Source organism: Puma concolor, chromosome E1, assembly GCF_028749965.1.
Source record: "Puma concolor isolate L17-30 chromosome E1, mPumCon1.1.hap2, whole genome shotgun sequence".
In the NCBI taxonomy this organism is placed as follows: Eukaryota; Metazoa; Chordata; class Mammalia; order Carnivora; family Felidae; genus Puma; species Puma concolor.
In genome coordinates this window covers 12,842,187-12,861,366 of record NC_141680.1, presented here as the reverse complement: position 1 = coordinate 12,861,366, position 19,180 = coordinate 12,842,187, and the positions used below count along the sequence as shown (strand labels likewise).

Below are 19,180 nucleotides of genomic sequence, written 5' to 3'. Positions count from 1 at the left end.
AAACTGTAACTCCGAGGAGCCTAGAAGTACTAATCACTCATTCGAATGCCGGGTGGCAAAATGGTGTCGGGTACACAGTGTCGTTTACGGGACAGTCTGCCGTCTGGAGCAAAAGGATGAATTGGTAGCGAGCCCAGACAAATAGACCTGGTCTCAATTGTGCAGTGCCTGCGGTCCCTTGGGTGTCTGGCTGCCGGCTCCCGAGCCTGCCGGGCCGGAATGGTAGGTGTTTTTGTAATAAACGGCCCATGTTCGGAAAGGGAGCCCCATGCTCTGCCTGCACATCGGCTTTCCTGGGGCAGGAGGCTAGAAGTGGACAAGTAGGCATCTCGGTGGGTTGAGGGCTGAGCAGAAGCCCTCACCAGGAGAAGAGGCCAAGTGCGAACAAGGTGCCTGAGGCTGCGCTCAACAAACTGATTCTTGTCGGGTGGACTAGCCCAGGTTCTGAGACACCACCTCACTTACAGGTCTCGTGCCAGGGTGAGGGCTCGGCACTGCTGGGGAGTGCGGGGCAGGACTCTCATGTTCCAGGCCTCTACGCGAGCGGCGACCCAAACTGGCTGGGAAGGGGAGCGGCAGGATCACACCTCCCGCAGCTGGAAGGATTCCCTTCTGTGGGCGCCGGCTTCTCTGTTTCCGTCGCCTTCCCACTTCGACATCGCTGACAAGTGGGTTGTGCTCCTCTGTGACGTGCCACGATGCTCTGGAAGAAACAGCAATTTTTAAGTCACTGCCAACTGAGAAACAAAGGCCAAGTCGGCTGGGCCCTTCTCTGCAAAGTCCACACACGAGCCCTGTGCGTGCCATTTCTGTGAATGCATCGTGCAATTAACCTAATTACGTGAGTCTTGTTGGAACTGACTAGTCTCACCCCAGTTTCAGAGGAGAGCAAAGAGCCTTTGTGAAGGTCAACTCATCAAGAATGCGGGGGGAGGAGACCCTGGCAAGCACTCATGGACGGTCTCTCTTCGTTAGTCTATCTGTGCCCTCCAAAGTGTTCACATCTGCTTCAGCAGCTGTCAGGCCCTGCTGAAGGGGAGGGAGACTCCTTCCATGGAGCCTGCGAGGAGCCGGGCAGTGCGCCCAGGCAACTGCGCGCTCACCATTCCATCCAGTCACTCGCGAGCCGTGGCCGCTCAGCAGTGCGCAGATGTGTGGTGCTGCCATCTGGAAACTCACTTGGTTGTACTTTCCATGCTCTGATTTGGGCACAAAACACAGGCGCGCCTGCTTCTGCCCTCGGACCAGTGAAACACCAGGAGACCTGAAGAGCAAAGTGGAAAGTGCCTTTGAACTTCATCTGCAGGCAGAAGCAATCCAGAACTGAGCTTTTCAAGCATACCCAGAATCCCAGGATGCAAGAGAGAGAGGAGAACAAAGCTTTGAGGACAGAAAGGAGAAACTGGAACAGCACCACCACCACCCCAGGCGGCAGATGTTCGTATTCAGACACCGATCTGAAAGCAAGAGTGACATTATCAGGGAAACACAAATCAAAACCACAGTGAGATACCACCTCACACCTGCCAAATGGCCACGATGAACAACTCAGGCAACAACAGATGTTGGTGCAGATAAAGAGGAACCCTTTTGCACTGCTGGTGGGAATGCAAACTGGTGCAGCCACTGTGGAAAACAGTATGGAGGTTCCTCCAAAAACTGAAAATAGAACTACCCTGCGACCCAGCAATTGCACTATTAGGAATTTATCTAAAGTACACAGGAGTGCTGATTCGAAGGGGCACATGCACCCCAATGTTTATAGCAGCACTATTGACAGTAGCCAAAGTATGGAAAGAGCCCAATGTCCATTGCCTGGTGAATGGATAAAGAAGATGTGGTATATACATTCAATGGAATAAATGTATTCCAATCATGATTTCACTCACATGTGGAATTTAAGATAAAAAACAAATGAACATAAGGGGAGGGAAGAAAAAATAATATAAAAACAGAGAGGGAGACAAACCGTAAGAGACTCTTAAATACAGAGAACAAACTGAGGGCTGCTCTCGGGTGTTGGGTGGGGAGATGGGCTAAATGAGCGATGGGTACTAAGGGCACTTGCTGGGAGGAGGACCAGGTGTTATATGTAAGTGATGAGCCACTAGATTCTATTCCTGAAATCATTAGTACACTATGTGTTAAGTAACTAGGATCTACATTTTAAAAACATTTTTAAAAAGAGATGCCAAGTTGGGGTCCTGGTCCCCAGGAAAGGGGCTGCGGCTGCCATTCCAGTGGAGACAGCAAGCCCCGCCTTTACCAGGCAGTGCTGTCTCCGGGGAGCCGCGCCCAACTCCAGAGGCCCCCCAACATGGCTTGACGTGCCACACAGACTTTTGAAGAACCCTGAATCGCTTGCCCTTTTAGTCCTCTGCGTAGTTTCTAAGGCCGGAGAGAGCATGTGCTGCGGTGCGAGCGCGTCTTCAGTACCTCTCTGACCTTGCCAACCTCCTCAAGGGCAGCTGGGCCTCAGCCTTTGGCAGACAGCCAGATCCAGCTAAATTTAACGGCTGTTTGTGTTATATTATTCACTATTCATACGGTAGAATATAAGATTTCTAAGTTTTAGCAAGTGAGTTGGTTGAGTCCTCAAGAATGTGCGGTAAAGACACATCCAGTGGTTTGGGATCTGGCTCAAGTGTCGTGTCTAGGTTGAGACCCTGCACGTCTGCTCCAAGTTCTGCGTGCCACCTGCACCCCAGTCAGGGCTTGGGGGGCTCCCAGCCACTGTCACAGTGGCCCCCAAAGCAACCACCTCAACAGTGCGTTTGACGTCATCTTTTGATGACAGACCGTGTGGCTGCTAAACGTGTGTTCTTTTGAGGGCAGGAGATCGCATCGGCCTCCAGGTGCTGCCCGTTTTGTTTATCGGAGAGTAAAGGGCAGCACTTGGATACGGGCCCTGTTGAAAGTGCCCATCAACAAGTGTCCAAGGAGAGATGTTCTCTCATTCCCATTTAGAGGAAAAGCTTTCTTTGTCACTGCCTTTTCCTGAGCACCTGCTGTGCCCTCGGCCATTTAACTCAATGTCACGCTCGGCTTTAGAGTGGCTGCTACTGCTGTCTTGGGTCCAGCTCTTTCCTGGCTCTAAGAGCCCTGATGTGAACAGTAAGGTCTCTCTGTTCCATGTCTGGAGGGAAGTAGATGGTTTATTTGGAAGATGAAGAGCCAACCCATATGTCTATATCCACATTTCAACCAGGGGCCCTTGGAATGTTCAGGCCCATGGTGGGAGCTGGGGAAGATCACTAGATCTAATGCCCCACTCTTCATGCTCCTGCTCTCAGGAAACTTGACGGCCTCAAACACTAACCACAGGCTGTGGCTTTGGCCATTTTTGTTTCAGGGATAGCTTTTAAAACACAAGCTCCATAGGACCAGAGTTGGGACACAGTGCGAGGTGCTGGTATGATATGCAAGATTTTTATTCCAAGTTGGGAAAGTCATACAATGCACCCACAATTTCCACTTTCAGCCTCAATAATAGGAAAAGTTTCATCCTAGACTTTCAATATGAAGTTGATTCACTCATTGAACCTCAAGCATGTATTTTTAAGAAATCAAAAAGGTGGAAGCAGGCTTCAACAGGCACAGCTAGCAAATGACTGCTCTCACCAGGGACCAGATGCCGCTTTAGAATCCCTCCCCACCTGACCAGGCTTCTGAGTCTTCTTTCCTAGAGGATACACGGGACCATGTGGGGTTTTCCTCTCCCTTTTGCCGGTTTCCTTAATAAATTCGTCTTCTGCTTGGAGTGGGGCCTGGTCTACGGGGCTTGAGGTGAGAGTTTACAGGGGAAACGGGGAATTCCTTTTAGGAACTAAAGCCGGCATCACTTGGGTTATGCTGGAAGACAGAAGGCGTATTAGCCCATTGGTCATGTTGGATGATGGACTGTAGAGCCCTGAAAATGGATATGGATGATGGCTTCTTACGACAGCCTTCTCCCCTGAGTGCTGCAGGTGCCTCTGCCAAAACAATTAGGCACGTGGTCCAGGTAAATCAAATATGAGAACTGGGTCAGGTGATGTCAGGATGTCTTCTGTTTTCAAGGCTGAAACACTTTCTAGGAGCTGGCGGAGGCTGGAATTCAAAGGAGCCATAGTTCTTTCAGCCCTTGAGGACTACACCTCTGACTGCTCATTCATTTATTTCAGGTCCTTACTTTAAACTGAGCTCCACATTTGTTCCGTAAGGTTTACCCCTCATCCCTGGGAAGAAGGTTGTTGCCTTTTTGGTTTTCATTCTATTAGCAGAGGCCTAGCCAGGGATCTTCAGTTCAGGACAAGCGTATGTATGTTCCATCTTTCCCACTCGTAAGACAAACATCCAGTAAAGTCTCAACAAACACAGCTGTCCCTCGTCCAGCACCTGTACCCAGGCAGGTGCTGCTTCCCTATCCCAGCTCAGATGCGCGACTAGGAGTTCTTGGATTTCCGCTCCTTTCTGGCCCTGGAGGCCATGAGGCTGAAGAAGAGCCCAGGAGCCAGAGTTCGCAGATAAATGGCCAAGGAAGGCAGGAGGTCGGCCAGGATCACATCTTTCTTTTTCTTCCCCACCGCAGCCAGAACATCTCGGGCCACCTCCACGGGGCTTCGGCCTTGGGCTGTGGTCTTGTCCATAACTAAAATAAAACCAAAGAAACACATGAACTTAGAAGCAGAAGTCTCTCTCCGCAGGACTTGAGCTGACATGAACCGATGTCGGCTGAATTTCCCATCATGGGGCCCTTGCCACAGTCTGTCAGGAGGCAAGGGGTTTGCCACCATCCCTGACTATTCCGTACTCCAAAGAAATGAGGAAGCCGTCAGCAGCTCAGTGTGTGTGAGGGGGGAGAGGGGACTGTGGGTGAGATGTGGAAACGAGGTAGATGGGTGACCTTGTAAGTGCTTACAACTGGTGGCTCACGACAAAGGCCAAAGGCCAGCCCAGATGGGGTCTCAAAGAGCAATCACACACACACCGATTCCCGACCTTGGGAACTGTTGTCTACCAGAATGCCCAACTGAGGGTGTTGCAGCACTGATTTGTCTGGGGTAGCTTGGCCTGAGGTCTGCCAGACGGGTGATAGGAGGAGACTGTGACCCCTCATGTGCACGACAAGCTGGCCAGACTGAGAGTGAGGTGGGTCAGGAAGAGATGTCCCAGTTCCCCACATCATGCGGTGACCGGATAAGGAACAGGAAGAAATCCTTGGTTTGTTTTCGGTGTCAGAGGCAGCTCAGGGAGGTTAGGAGGTGTTAGGCTGGTTGATGCCAACTGATGTTCCTTCTTTCCTAGTGATGTGACAATGTTGCCGACCAAGCAGAACCAGTTGGCAGCCAGAGAGGAGAGGCCACTAGCGCAGACCATTTGAAACTATTTGTAAGTTGCCCAAACCGCGTGAGCCACCTCACCGATATCTGTTCTCCTTGTGTTTTTGTTAACACAGAATTGATTTCTGATAGTTTCTGATTTTTAAAGGCCATAGAGGGAATTTTTTAAAAAAGATTCTTCTAGGGGCACCTGGGTGGCTCAGTGGGTTAAGCATCTGACTTTGCTTAGATCATGATCTCACGGTTCGTGAGTTTGAGCCCTGCATCAGGCTCTCTGCTGTCTGTCAGCTTGGAGCCCACTTAGGATCCTCTGTCCTCTTCTCCCTCTGACCTTCCCCTGCTCATGTGCGCACGCACATGCTCTCTCTCTCTCAGAATAAATAAATAAACTGGAAAAAAAAAAAAAAAAGGAAAAGAGCTTTACATTAAAAAGAAAAAAAACATTCCTCTAGGGGTTCCTGGGTGGCTCAGTTGGAAAAGATTCTTCTAGGGGCAACTTTGGCTCAGGTCATGATCTCGTAGTTCACAAGTTCAAGCGCTGGACTGGGCTCTGGGCTGTCAGTGTGGAGCCCACTTCCGATCCTCTGTCTCCCTCTCTCTCTGTCCCTCCCCTGCTTGCTCTCTCTCTCTCTCTCAAAAATAAACACTTAAAAAAAAGAGATTCTTCTAGGTATAAATAAGTATGAACCTCTCTAGCTCTATGCCTCTATATGGTTTCTGCTGACTTGCTGAGTGAGTGCCTATCCAGGGCATGTGCAGTTCAGGTCTGGCCGAGGTGGGGTGCAGGAACAGGAGGCCCCTGGTGAACACCATAGCATAGGCCTAAAAGATCACATCCAGGGAGGCAGGACATGGCAGGTCAGTAGTTAAGAGGTAGGCAGGCCCCACGCAAGTGGGGGAAAGCAACTCAGTTCCCAGGACAATAGCGTGCATGGGTCACCTGACCCGGGAGGCTGGCCTGAGCCTGCACGCTGGGGCCGGGCCATTCAGCCCACTAGTGGTGACTGCAGGTCAGCTCACCACATCTTTGGCTGAAGCAAGATGGGAGATCTGAGACCGGTACACCCAGCGTCACCCCAGAAGACTGTGCTCTTTCCGTTGAGTATCCCGAAATCAGTCATTTCTCAAGCACACTGAGTGGGGAATCTTTTGGAGCAAGCAACCCATACTTTCCATGCGATTAATCCACTTTAATTTTACTTTAATTCACTGAGGATGGGTGAGCGGAAAGTCTGGCAGCATTTCAGCTTGGCCCTCAAAGTCCTTTAAGGAGTGAGTCCTGGCCAACAGGGACCCTGTTCCAACAGCTGCAATGGTGATGCTCAGGCTAAGGATGGCTCGTGGTAAATAACCATTATTCAACAGTATATATAACCAACACCCGTACATCAAGTTTTTTAGTTTTAAAAATTATATCCCAGGGGCGCCTGGGTGGCTCCATCGGTTAAGCACCCGACTTTGGCTCAGGTCATGATCTTGCGGTTCCTGAGTTTGAGCCCCCCATCCTTCTGACAGCTCAGGGCCTGGAGCTTGCTTCAGATTCTGTGTCTCCCTCTCTCTGTCCCTACCCTGCTCACACTTTGTCTCTCTCTCTCTCTCTCAAAAATAAGTAAACATTTTAAAAAAATGTTTTTTTAAATTATATTCTGGGGGCACCCTGGGTGGTTCAGGAAGTTAAGTGCCCCACTCTTGGTTTAGGTTCAGGTCATGATCTCATGGTTCGTGGCATGGAGCCCCACGTTGGGCTCTGTGCTGACAGCATGGATTCTCTCTCTCTCTCCCTCTCTGCCCCTCCCCCACTCATTCTCTCTCTCTCTCTCTCTCTCTCTCTCTCTCTCTCTCTCTCTCTAATAAATAAACTTAAAAAAATTACATTCCAAATGAAAAAGAATCGAAGAATCATCAGGTGAGAGAAGCACATCTCACTATCGCCAGCCGACAGCTTTTCGTGGAAGAAAAGAGAAACTAGGGCCTCACCTCCGTATTTGGACCCATCAGCAGTGACAGCATTTACGGAGAGGTTGGTGTGGATGTAGCCAGGGCTGATGACAGTCACCTCGATCTCATACTGTTCCATCTCGGCACGAAGACAGTCAAAGAATGCCTGGGTTGCATGTTTGGAGGCCGCATCTGCAAAGGTTTGTGGCCAGAGATGCAGGTGAGGGAGAGGGCCCGAGACAGGCCCACATATTCGTTCCCATTCATTCGCTTTTACTTAAAAACTGATATTACAATTTAAGATTACAGTATTACAGCCGTGTTCCTTTCCTGACTTAGGGAAGTGCAGTGTATACCTGTTCTTAGGAAATACCCTGCTGTGTAGGAGTAAAGGAGCATCATATTCCTCACCCTCTTTCAAATGATTCAGGAAAAAAATTATAAATCATATATACACACATACATGCATATATACACACAACACATACAGGATATGATAAAGCAAATATGGTCAGATGTTAACAACTGGGGAATCTACATGAAGGCGACATGGGAGTTCCTTGTACTGTTCCTGCAACTTTTAAGTCTGAAATTATTCCAACATTAAGAGTTAAAACATATATATATATCACAACTTAATGTCTAATGAGTGAAACATTTAAGTGGGACAGAGGATGGAAGAGTCAAAGTCTTCTGTCTTCCAATTCCATTCTCCAGAGATAACCTATGCTAATGGTTTCTCAGCATTTACTTTTTAGATACTCTATGTACATATATGTGATTTTACACTTAATTTTTTTTTTAACAGAAGCGAGCTCTACTGTTTATATTATTCCTGCCAGTAGCTTTCTCCCCCTGGTGACACAGACCATATAGCCTCTGTGGCACCCGTGCAGGCCCACCATGCTCTCCATGGGCCACCAGACTTCAGGGGTTGGAACTTCCGGGCTTGTCTCCAAGTCTCGTCACTGAACAGAGCTGCCAGTGAGCATCCTTGCATGCACGGGAGTGTGTGTATAAAATCCATGCTTAGCTTTCTTATGTATTTTGTTTGATAAACTTCCATGAAGTGGCTTCATCTGAAAGAGCCATCGATCCTGCTCCACTTGGGAGAAGTCGAGCCACGGCAGCTTGTCGGCCACGGCTCCACAGTGTGGTGAAAGGTGCTCTGAGGGGGGACAACAGTGACCCGACAAGGACATTCTTGGGAAACACACAGCATCTCCACTGAAAATCAGTTTCCTCCAATTCAGAGTTCTAAGTAGCTTAGCCATAGGAAAGGGGCATCCATCAGCTGAAATGGCAGGAAGGGAAAAAGCAAGGAAGTGTCCCGGCAAGGCACGTGAGAGAGTCCAGTGTTGGCCCTCCCTGTGGCGCCTTTCTCAGGACAGCGCCTTTGGTGTGGGCCGAGCTGCTGGGGGCTGGACGAGGAGTTTGCGGGTAGGTGGGTGGAGAAAGCTGCCCTGTCAGCTGTGATCCCAGGGGTGCGGCCCAGGCCCAAGGACTGAGAAGAGTCACCCTGGGGGGGGGTCCCCAAATAGAAGGCTGCACCCTGATGACTAGTCTCACAGAGTCCCAGGCCGTAGGTCCTCAGCCAGGCTGACTTACCACCATCACCACAGCTGTCACTAGTGAGCCTCTCCGACCTGCAGGGCACGGGGCTCGACAGGCCACCTGGATCATCCCACCAGCAGTGGGAAGCGGGTAAGGCCGCTCTCCCATTTTAAAGTCAATAAGACTGCTGCTCACCAGGGTTAGTTAACATGCCCAGGCACACCGCCACACTCAGTCTGCTCGTCATAAAGCACCCAGACCAACTCTGCGGGACCTACTGCAGCCACAGGCCAAGTGGAGAACAAAATTCAGGGAGATTAAGTCAAAGTAAAGTTTGAAAGTAATTTAGTACAAAGAATACTGTATATCCTTTACCCTGATTTATCTATTATTAACATTTCACCTTATTTGTTTTATCATTTGTGATTATATTTCTTCCTGAACCATTAGAGCTGTCTTAGAGAGCTGTCCTGTGCTGCCGGGAGTCAAAATGGAATGCTGGTGAGCAGGGAAATAACAACCCCAGAAACAACTATGGATGGAGAACCCCACAGTTCACAAAGGACTCTTGGTCTCCAGGTGTCTCCTCTCATCTTTAACACAGCCTTGTGAAGTGTGTGCGGTAACCGTCAGTCTCTTCACAAGCAAGGAGACAGAGGGTCAGGGACTTTAAGTTACTTGCCTAAGGATACGCGACTAGAACCACAAGGCAGAGCAGGGGTTCGTATCTGGAGAGAAAGAAGATGTCTTTGTCACAGCTCCGGTTCAGATAGCGTCCGGCCGGATGTCCGGTACGGTCCTTGCAAAGTGCTGACCCGGCTCTGCCCTCCCTCCCTTCGCTGCCCAGCGCGCAGCTGCGCCAGGCGGAGGCCCGCACTCGAAGGTGAGAACAGATGACGTCAGCACTGACTGCACAGGGCAGAGCAAAGGAAGGAGTTCCCCGGGCGGTCCGTGAAACCACCTTTGAAATCTTTCAGCAAAACAGAACCAGGCTCCATCTGCTTGCCAGTACAACGGGGCAGTAGACAGCGGAGTGAAATGATATCTCAGAACTCTGGCCCAGTCACTCGTACGTGGAGGTGAGTGTGCAGACTGGAAGTCAGTTTGGCAGGGTTAATTTCCCGGTCCTATTTAATATTTCCACTTTTGGGAGTTTATCTTACTGAAACCCTCCCATGAGTGCCCAGAGATGTTAAGTATTCAAGGAGGTTCTGGGTAGCATATCATCGGTACCGGTCAAGAACTGAGGGCACGTGATCCTCACGCGTCCAGGAAGATGGCTCAACAGCTCACGTCGTATCTACCTGAGGCATTACTACTGTATCGTCTGGTGGAATCAGCAAGCCACAAAACGGTATGTACAATGTGATTCCGTGTTTGTACGCTACCATGTTTGCTCACATGAGAAAAGTTTGGAGGCACGTGCCGCAAAGTGACCCAGCGGAAGTGCCCGTGAGGACGGTGCAGACCGACAATGAGATGGTGGCCGGCGTGCACAGCCCTCGGCCCGGCACCGCTCCGGTGCTTCTCCCCCAGCGCTCAGAGAGGAACTCAGTCTTCCCGGCGGTTCCTCTGGCCTGGGGACTGGCCCGGTCTCCCTTCTGCAGCTGCAGACTATGGCAAGGAGACTCGCACGAGGTCACGCGGGGGAGAGGGGGGTGGGTAAGGAGTGGAGCTGCGATCTGAAGCCTGGCCTGCTCAGAGCACATTCTGATCAATTCCCTCCCACACTCTGTATTGAGTATCTGCCCAGCGACACTAAATGTGTTATTTTTATAATCACGAGAAAACATTAGGGAAAAGTCTCTTTAGGGAGAGAGACTAGGAAGTACTCACATGCTGATCGGAAAGGAATGCTGATTTTGCCCTGGATGCTGCTGATTGCAACAATATGGCCTTGTCGCCTTTTGATCATGGAGGGCAGGAGTGCTGAAGAAAGAGAGCAGAGGCTTTAGGGCAGGACTTCTCTTCTGGTCACCACAGCTAACACTCACAGGAGGCGAGCTTGCTTATTGTATGTAGTCAGAGCCAGGGAGGTGAACAGGGAAGGCTTCTCAATGGGGAGCACCATGCTTCCTTGGGACTCTCAGGTCCCCTGTGCCCAGCAGACTGCCAACAGGAGGGAGGAGGCCAGTGGAGGACTGGGAAGGAAGCAAGGAGGGAGGCAGGCAGAAGCCTAATCACTAGGAACAGTCAGTCAGCTCAGTCACCTTTTCTAGGCAGAGCCTCTACCCTTGAGTGATACCCATGGCTGGACATAAAAATATCCCCACTTTGTATGGGTTTCCAAACACCATGAAGAGGAAATGGGGGGGGGTGGACAATGCTGTATAAATAAAGCTGTCACTGGGGAGAACATCTTGATTTAAGGCTATAAAGCAGATAAAGAAAATGCAAGTGAAAGCCTGGAGAAAACAAACACCCAAGCTCTAATGACAACACCCATTCCAGGGTAAAATAGATGGAGACGGGCAACATTTAGCTAAAAAGGAACCAAGTAAAGTAAAAAGAACGTCAACATAGCACTGCTCCTTTTTCTTTTACTTCAGGACTGTTACCTTTCGTTAGAGCAACTGGGCCAAAGTAGTTTGTCTCCATGACTTTCTTATCCACGTCTGGGGTAGTGTCCACAATGGCGCCTCGGTAGCTGATGCCAGCATTGTTGATGAGCACATCCACGTAGCCGAAGCACTGCAGGATCTCAGCTGTTGCTGCAACTATGGCCCCAGGGTCCGCAAGGTCAAAGGCCACCGTGTAAGGCTTGTGTGTCTGCACCTGGTCAAATATGACAGAAACCGAATGCATCTTCAGAGTGACAGGCACGTGAACCACATGTCCCTGCTTTTCAGAGGGTGGGGAGTATCCCGCTGGGCATGACATGCTCAGGCTCTAGCACCTGTCTTCCAAAGAAATGTGGCCTGAAGGATCTTGCCTATGGTGCTCACACGTGACCTGGGCAACCTGTCCCCTGAACTGAAAATGACTTCTAGAGCCAGACTCCCCTTGCTGCCCTGTGCCAGCATGGTGCTCTACGGTACCATTACATCTCAACAGAGGCTCTATTCTTCTCGGGTTAAGTCACTTTCATTCGTTCATGAAACATTTTTGTTGTTGTTGTTAATATATCTTCTATGTGCCGGGCACTGGGGACAGGGCAAAAAGCAAGACAAACATGGTTCCTGTCTTCTAGAAGCAAACTGTCTAGTGAGGAAGACAGACAGATTCTCTAATTGTAAAGAACGGGATGCCAGAGAAATGAAAAACTGAGCCGTCTAACTTACAGGACTTCCCAATGGAAGTGAGTTTAACAAGAGGCAGAAGGAGTGGGGGTATGAAATGAGAGAAGATGGCACAGTAGGAAGTTCTAGGAGTCTGTCTTTCCCCCTGGATGCTGTACTAGCAGAAACTCTCTGATATGACAATTTTGGAACTCTGTAGTCTATCTGATGCTTGCAGCTTCCAGGGCAGTGCTTGGCTGGCAAGTTATGGATAATCTGGGTCAATTCTAGCCATCAGCTTGGTGGTAGCTTTCCATTCCCCACCCCCATCCCTGTGGCAGGCCGCTGTAGGAAAGGCTACCCACATCTCTGGTGCAGCTTGAGGATGCCAAGGTAGGCAATGAGGACCTTCTCTCCAAAAATCAGGATTGCGTTCTGACGGTGGATTGCTGCTCTGATCACTGAGGCGCAGTATGGATGCAAGTTGCATTATTTTAACCACTACTAGCTAAAATAGTTTCCAATAGATTTAAAGGAGTTACACTTATTATTCTGATATTCAAAAATATAAATAAATCCCCAGAAAACACACCTGAGGAAGCCTAGACAATGGACTAGGTGACTGAGCCTAGACACAGATTTTAAAGCAAATGTCTTAAAAGATCCTCAAAGTGCTAAAGGTGACTGAGCCTAGACACAGATTTTAAAGCAAATGTCTTAAAAGATCCTCAAAGTGCTAAAGGAAGACATGGAAAAAGTCAGAAAATTGATGTATAAAAAAAATGAGAATATCACTAAAGAAACATAAATTATAAAAAAAATTCTGGAGCTCAAAAGTACAATGACAAAAATGGAAAATACCCTAGAAGTTCAAAAGCAGATTTGAGCACAGAGAAGAGAGAATCAGTGAAACTGAAGAGAGGACATCTGAAATCACTGACTCTGAGAATAAGAAAAAAAGAGTAAGGAAAAGGAAACAGGACCTAAGGGATCTGTGGGATGCCATCAAGTGGACCAATAAACACACTGTGTAAATCTGAGAAGGAGAAAAGAGAGAGAAAGGGGAAGATAGAGAATATTTGAAGAACAATTGCTGAGGGGCCTGGCAGAATGGCTCCCTCAAAGAAGGGTGGCAAGAAGGGCCGTTCTCTCATCAATGAGGTAGGGACCAGAGAACACATCATCAATATTCACAAGCACATGCATAGAGTGGGTTTCAAAAAGCCCCTTGGACACTCAAAGAGATCCAGAAATTTGCCATGAAGGAGATGGGAACTCCAGATGTGCACACTGACACCAGGCTCAACAAAGCTATCTGGGCCAAGGGAATAAGAAATGTTCCATACATGAGTAACCATGCGCAGTTGGTTGTTCAGAAAACATAATGAGGATGAAAATTCACCAAACAAGCTCTATATGTTGGTCACCTATGTATCTGTCACCACCTCCAATAATCCACAGACCGTTAATGTAGATGAGAACTAATTGCTGATTGTCAAATAAAGGTATAAAACTGGGGAAAAAAAGAATTGCTGAAAACTTTCTGAACTTCATGAAAGACATGAATCTACACATCAGAGAAGCTCAAGATTGAGTTAGATAAATTCAGAGGCCCACTTGAAACATTATAATCAAACTGGCAAAAGACAAAAACAGAATCCTGAAAACAGCAAGAGAGAACTACTTCTCACATAAAAGCAATTCTCAATACAATAATCAGCTGATTTCTAATCAGAAACGTTGGAGGCCAGAAGACAGTGGATTGATATATTAAAAGGGCTGAAAGAAAAAAACTGTCAACCAAGAATTCTGTACCTGGCACAACTATCCTTCAAAAAATGAGGGAGAAATTGAGATTCCCAGATGAACAAAAGCTGAGGGAGTTAGTTACCACTAGACCTGCTCTGCAAGAAATGCTAAAGGGAGTCCTTCAGGTTTGAAATAAAAGAAAGCTGAACAGTATAATCCAAAACTATATGAAGAAATCAAGATCTCCAGGAGAGTAAATGCAGGGGCAATTATGAAAGCTAGTATTATTGTAATTTTGGTTTGTAACTCCACTTTTTACTTTCTACATAATTTAAAACACAAATGTGTTTAAAAACTATTATTGAGAGAGGGAAGATGGCGGCGTAGGAGGACGCTGGGCTCACCGCGTGTCCTGCTGATCACTTAGATTCCACCTACACCTGCCTAAATAACCCAGAAAACCACCAGAGGATTAGCAGAACGGAGTCGCCGGAGCCAAGCGCAGACGAGAGGCCCACGGAAGAGGGTAGGAAGGGCGGCGAGGCGGTGCGCGCTCCACGGACTGGCGGGAGGGAGCCGGGGCGGAGGGGCGGCTCGCCGGCCAAGCAGAGCCCCCGAGTCTGGCTTGCAAAAAGCGGAGGGGCCTGACGGACTGTGTTCCGACAGCAAGCGCGACTTAGCGGCTAGGAGGTCATAAGTTAACAGCTCTGCTCAGAAAGCGGGAAGGCTGGAGGACAAAGGGAAGGAGAGCTGCTGAGCCCCCGGACGACAGAGCTCAGTTTGGTGGGGAACAAAGGCGCTTGCCAGCCCCATCTCCCCCGCCCATCCCCCAGCCAAAATCCCAAAGAGAACCAGTTCCTGCCAGGGAACTTGCTCGCTCCGCGCAAACACCCAACTCTGCGCTTCTGCGGAGCCAAACCTCCGGCAGCGGATCTGACTCCCTCCTGCTGCCACAGGGCCCCTCCTGAAGTGGATCACCTAAGGAGAAGCGAGCTAAGCCTGCCCCTCCTGCCCCTGTGCACCTTGCCTACCCACCCCAGCTAAGACGCCAGATCCCCAGCATCACAAGCCTGGCAGTGTGCAAGTAGCCCAGACGGGCCACCCCACCCCACAGTGAATCCCGCCCCTAGGAGAGGGGAAGACAAGGCACACACCAGTCTGACTGTGGCCCCAGCGGTGGGCTGGGGGCAGACATCAGGTCTGACTGCGGCTCCGCCCACCAACTCCAGTTATACACCACAGCACAGGGGAAGTGCCCTGCAGGTCCTCACCACGCCAGGGACTATCCAAAATGACCAAGCGGAAGAATTCCCCTCAGAAGAATCTCCAGGAAATAACAACAGCTAATGAGCTGATCAAAAAGGATTTAAATAATATAACAGAAAGTGAATTTAGAATAATAGGCATAAAATTAATCGCTGGGCTTGAAAACAGTATAGAGGATAGCAGAGAATCTCTTGCTACAGAGATCAAGGGACTAAGGAACAGTCACGAGGAGCTGAAAAACGCTTTAAACGAAATGCATAACAAAATGGAAACCACCACGGCTCGGACTGAAGAGGCAGAGGAGAAAATAGGTGAACTAGAAGATAAAGTTATGGAAAAAGAGGAAGCTGAGAAAAAAGAGAGATAAAAAAATCCAGGAGTATGAGGGGAAAATTAGAGAACTAAGTGATACACTAAAAAGAAATAATATACGCATAATTGGTATCCCAGAGGAGGAAGAGAGAGGGAAAGGTGCTGAAGGGGTACTTGAAGAAATAATAGCTGAGAACTTCCCTGAAGTGGGGAAGGAAAAAGGCATTGAAATCCAAGAGGCACTGAGAACTCCCTTCAGACGTAACTTGAATCGATCTTCTGCACGACATATCATAGTGAAACTGGCAAAATACAAGGATAAAGAGAAAATTCTGAAAGCAGCAAGGGGTAAACGTGCCCTCACATATAAAGGGAGACCTATAAGACTCGTGACTGATCTCTCTTCTGAAACTTGGCAGGCCAGAAAGAATTGGCACGAGATTTTCAGTGTGCTAGACAGAAAAAATATGCAGCCAAGAATCCTTTATCCAGCAAGTCTGTCATTTAGAATAGAAGGAGAGATAAAGGTCTTCCCAAACAAACAAAAACTGAAGGAATTTGTCACCACTAAACCAGCCCTACAAGAGATCCTAAGGGGGACCCTGTGAGACAAAGTACCAGAGACATCACTACAAGCATAAAACATACAGACATCACAATGACTCTAAACCCATATCTTTCTATAATAACACTGAATGTAAATGGATTAAATGCGCCAACCAAAAGACATAGGGTATAAGAATGGATAAAAAAACAAGACCCATCTATTTGCTGTCTACAAGAGACTCATTTTAGACCTGAGGACACCTTTAGATTGAGAGTGAGGGGATGGAGAACTATTTATCATGCTACTGGAAGCCAAAAGAAAGCTGGAGTAGCCATACTTATATCAGACAAACTAGACTTTAAATTAAAGGCTGTAACAAGAGATGAAGAAGGACATTATATAATAGTGACAGGGTCTATCCATCAGGAAGAGCTAACAATTATAAATGTCTATGCGCCGAATACCGGAGCGCCCAAATATATAAAACAATTACTCATAAACATAAGCAACCTTATTGATAAGAATGTGGTAATTGCAGGGGGTTTAACACCCCACTTACAGAAATGGATAGATCATCTAGACACACGGTCAATAAAGAAACAAGGGCCCTGAATGAGACATTGGATCAGATGGACTTGACAGATATATTTAGAACTCTGCATCCCAAAGCAACAGAATATACTTTCTTCTCGAGTGCACATGGAACATTCTCCAAGATAGATCATATACTGGGTCACAAAACAGCCCTTCATAAGTTTACAAGAATTGAAATCATACCATGCATACTTTCAGACCACAATGCTATGAAGCTTGAAATCAACCACAGAAAAAAGTCTGGAAAACCTCCAAAAGCATGGAGGTTAAAGAACACCCTACTAACGAATGAGTGGGTCAACCAGGCAATTAGAGAAGAAATTAAAAAATATATGGAAACAAATGAAAATGAAAATACAACAATCCAAACGCTTTGGGACGCAGCGAAGGCAGTCCTGAGAGGAAAATACATTGCAATCCAGGCCTATCTCAAGAAACAAGAAAAATCCCAAATACAAAATCTAACAGCACACCTAAAGGAAATAGAAGCAGAACAGCAAAGGCAGCCTAAACCCAGCAGAAGAAGAGAAATAATAAAGATCAGAGCAGAAATAAACAATATAGAATCTAAAAAAACTGTAGAGCAGATCAACGAAACCAAGAGTTGGTTTTTTGAAAAAATAAACAAAATTGACAAACCTCTAGCCAGGCTTCTCAAAAAGAAAAGGGAGATGACCCAAATAGATAAAATCATGAATGAAAATGGAATTATTACAACCAATCCCTCAGAGATACAAACAATTATCAGGGAATACTATGAAAAATTATATGCCAACAAATTGGACAACCTGGAAGAAATGGACAAATTCCTGAACACCCACACTCTTCCAAAACTCAATCAGGAGGAAATAGAAAGCTTGAACAGACCCATAACCAGCGAAGAAATTGAATCGGTTATCAAAAATCTCCCAACAAATAAGAGTCCAGGACCAGATGGCTTCCCAGGGGAGTTCTACCAGACGTTTAAAGCAGAGATAATACCTATCCTTCTCAAGCTATTCCAAGAAATAGAAAGGGAAGGAAAACTTCCAGACTCATTCTATGAAGCCAGTATTACTTTGATTCCTAAACCAGACAGAGACCCAGTAAAAAAAGAGAACTACAGGCCAATATCCCTGATGAATATGGATGCAAAAATTCTCAATAAGATACTAGCAAATCGAATTCAACAGCATATAAAAAGAATTATTCACCATGATCAAGTGGGATTCATTCCTGGGATGCAGGGCTGGTTCAACATTCGCAAATCAATCAACGTGATACATCACATTAACAAAAAAAAAGAGAAAAACCATATGATCCTGTCAATCGATGCAGAAAAGGCCTTTGACAAAATCCAGCACCCTTTCTTAATAAAAACCCTTGAGAAAGTCGGGATAGAAGGAACATACTTAAAGATCATAAAAGCCATTTATGAAAAGCCCACAGCTAACATCATCCTCAACGGGGAAAAACTGAGAGCTTTTTCCCTGAGATCAGGAACACGACAGGTATGCCCACTCTCACCGCTGTTGTTTAACATAGTGCTGGAAATTCCAGCATCAGCAATCAGACAACAAAAGGAAATCAAAGGCATCAAAATTGGCAAAGATGAAGTCAAGCTTTCGCTTTTTGCAGATGACATGATATTATACATGGAAAATCCGATAGACTCCACCAAAAGTCTGCTAGAACTGATACATGAATTCAGCAAAGTTGCAGGATACAAAATCAATGTACAGAAATCAGTTGCATTCTTATACACTAACAATGAAGCAACAGAAAGACAAATAAAGAAACTGATCCCATTCACAATTGCACCAAGAAGCATAAAATACCTAGGAATAAATCTAACCAAAGATGTAAAGGATCTGTATGCTGAAAACTATAGAAAGCTTATGAAGGTAATTGAAGAAGATTTAAAGAAATGGAAAGACATTCCCTGCTCATGGATTGGAAGAATAAATATTGTCAAAATGTCAATACTACCCAAAGCTATCTACACATTCAATGCAATCCCAATCAAAATTGCACCAGCATTCTTCTCAAAACTAGAACAAGCAATCCTAAAATTCATATGGAACCACAAAAGGCCCCGAATAGCCAAAGTAATTTTGAAGAAGAAGACCAAAGCAGGAGGCATCACAATCCCAGACTTTAGCCTCTACTACAAAGCTGTCATCATCAAGACAGCATGGTATTGGCACAAAAACAGACACATAGACCAATGGAATAGAATAGAAACCCCAGAACTAGACCCACAAACGTATGGCCAACTCATCTTTGACAAAGCAGGAAAGAACATCCAATGGAAAAAAGACAGTCTCTTTAACAAATGGTGCTGGGAGAACTGGACAGCAACATGCAGAAGGTTGAAACTAGACCACTTTCTCACACCATTCACAAAAATAAACTCAAAATGGATAAAGGACCTGAATGTGAGACAGGAAACCATCAAAACCTTAGAGGAGAAAGCAGGAAAAGACCTCTCTGACCTCAGCCGTAGCAATCTCTTACTCGACACATCCCCAAAGGCAAGGGAATTAAAAGCAAAAGTGAATTACTGGGACCTTATGAAGATAAAAAGCTTCTGCACAGCAAAGGAAACAACCAACAAAACTAAAAGGCAACCAACAGAATGGGAAAAGATATTTGCAAATGACATATCGGACAAAGGGCTAGTATCCAAAATCTATAAAGAG

At 47.0% G+C, this 19,180-nt stretch overlaps 1 protein-coding gene across 7 annotated transcripts in view; it reads right to left on the bottom strand.

The window, feature by feature from the left end:
- Positions 1-3,413: 3,413 nt before the first annotated feature.
- DHRS7B (dehydrogenase/reductase 7B) overlaps positions 3,414-19,180 on the bottom strand; it is a 67,872-nt gene continuing 52,105 nt past the window's right edge. For all 7 annotated transcript variants that reach the window (XM_086686237.1, XM_086686240.1, XM_086686241.1 and 4 more), the window contains 4 exons: positions 11,372-11,588; positions 10,650-10,742; positions 7,299-7,451; positions 3,414-4,630 (listed from right to left, as the gene is read on the bottom strand). In XM_086686237.1, coding sequence (XP_086542363.1) covers positions 4,425-4,630; positions 7,299-7,451; positions 10,650-10,742; positions 11,372-11,588 — 669 coding nt within the window. In that variant the 3' untranslated portion in view covers positions 3,414-4,424. The remainder of the gene's footprint in view (positions 4,631-7,298; positions 7,452-10,649; positions 10,743-11,371; positions 11,589-19,180) is intronic.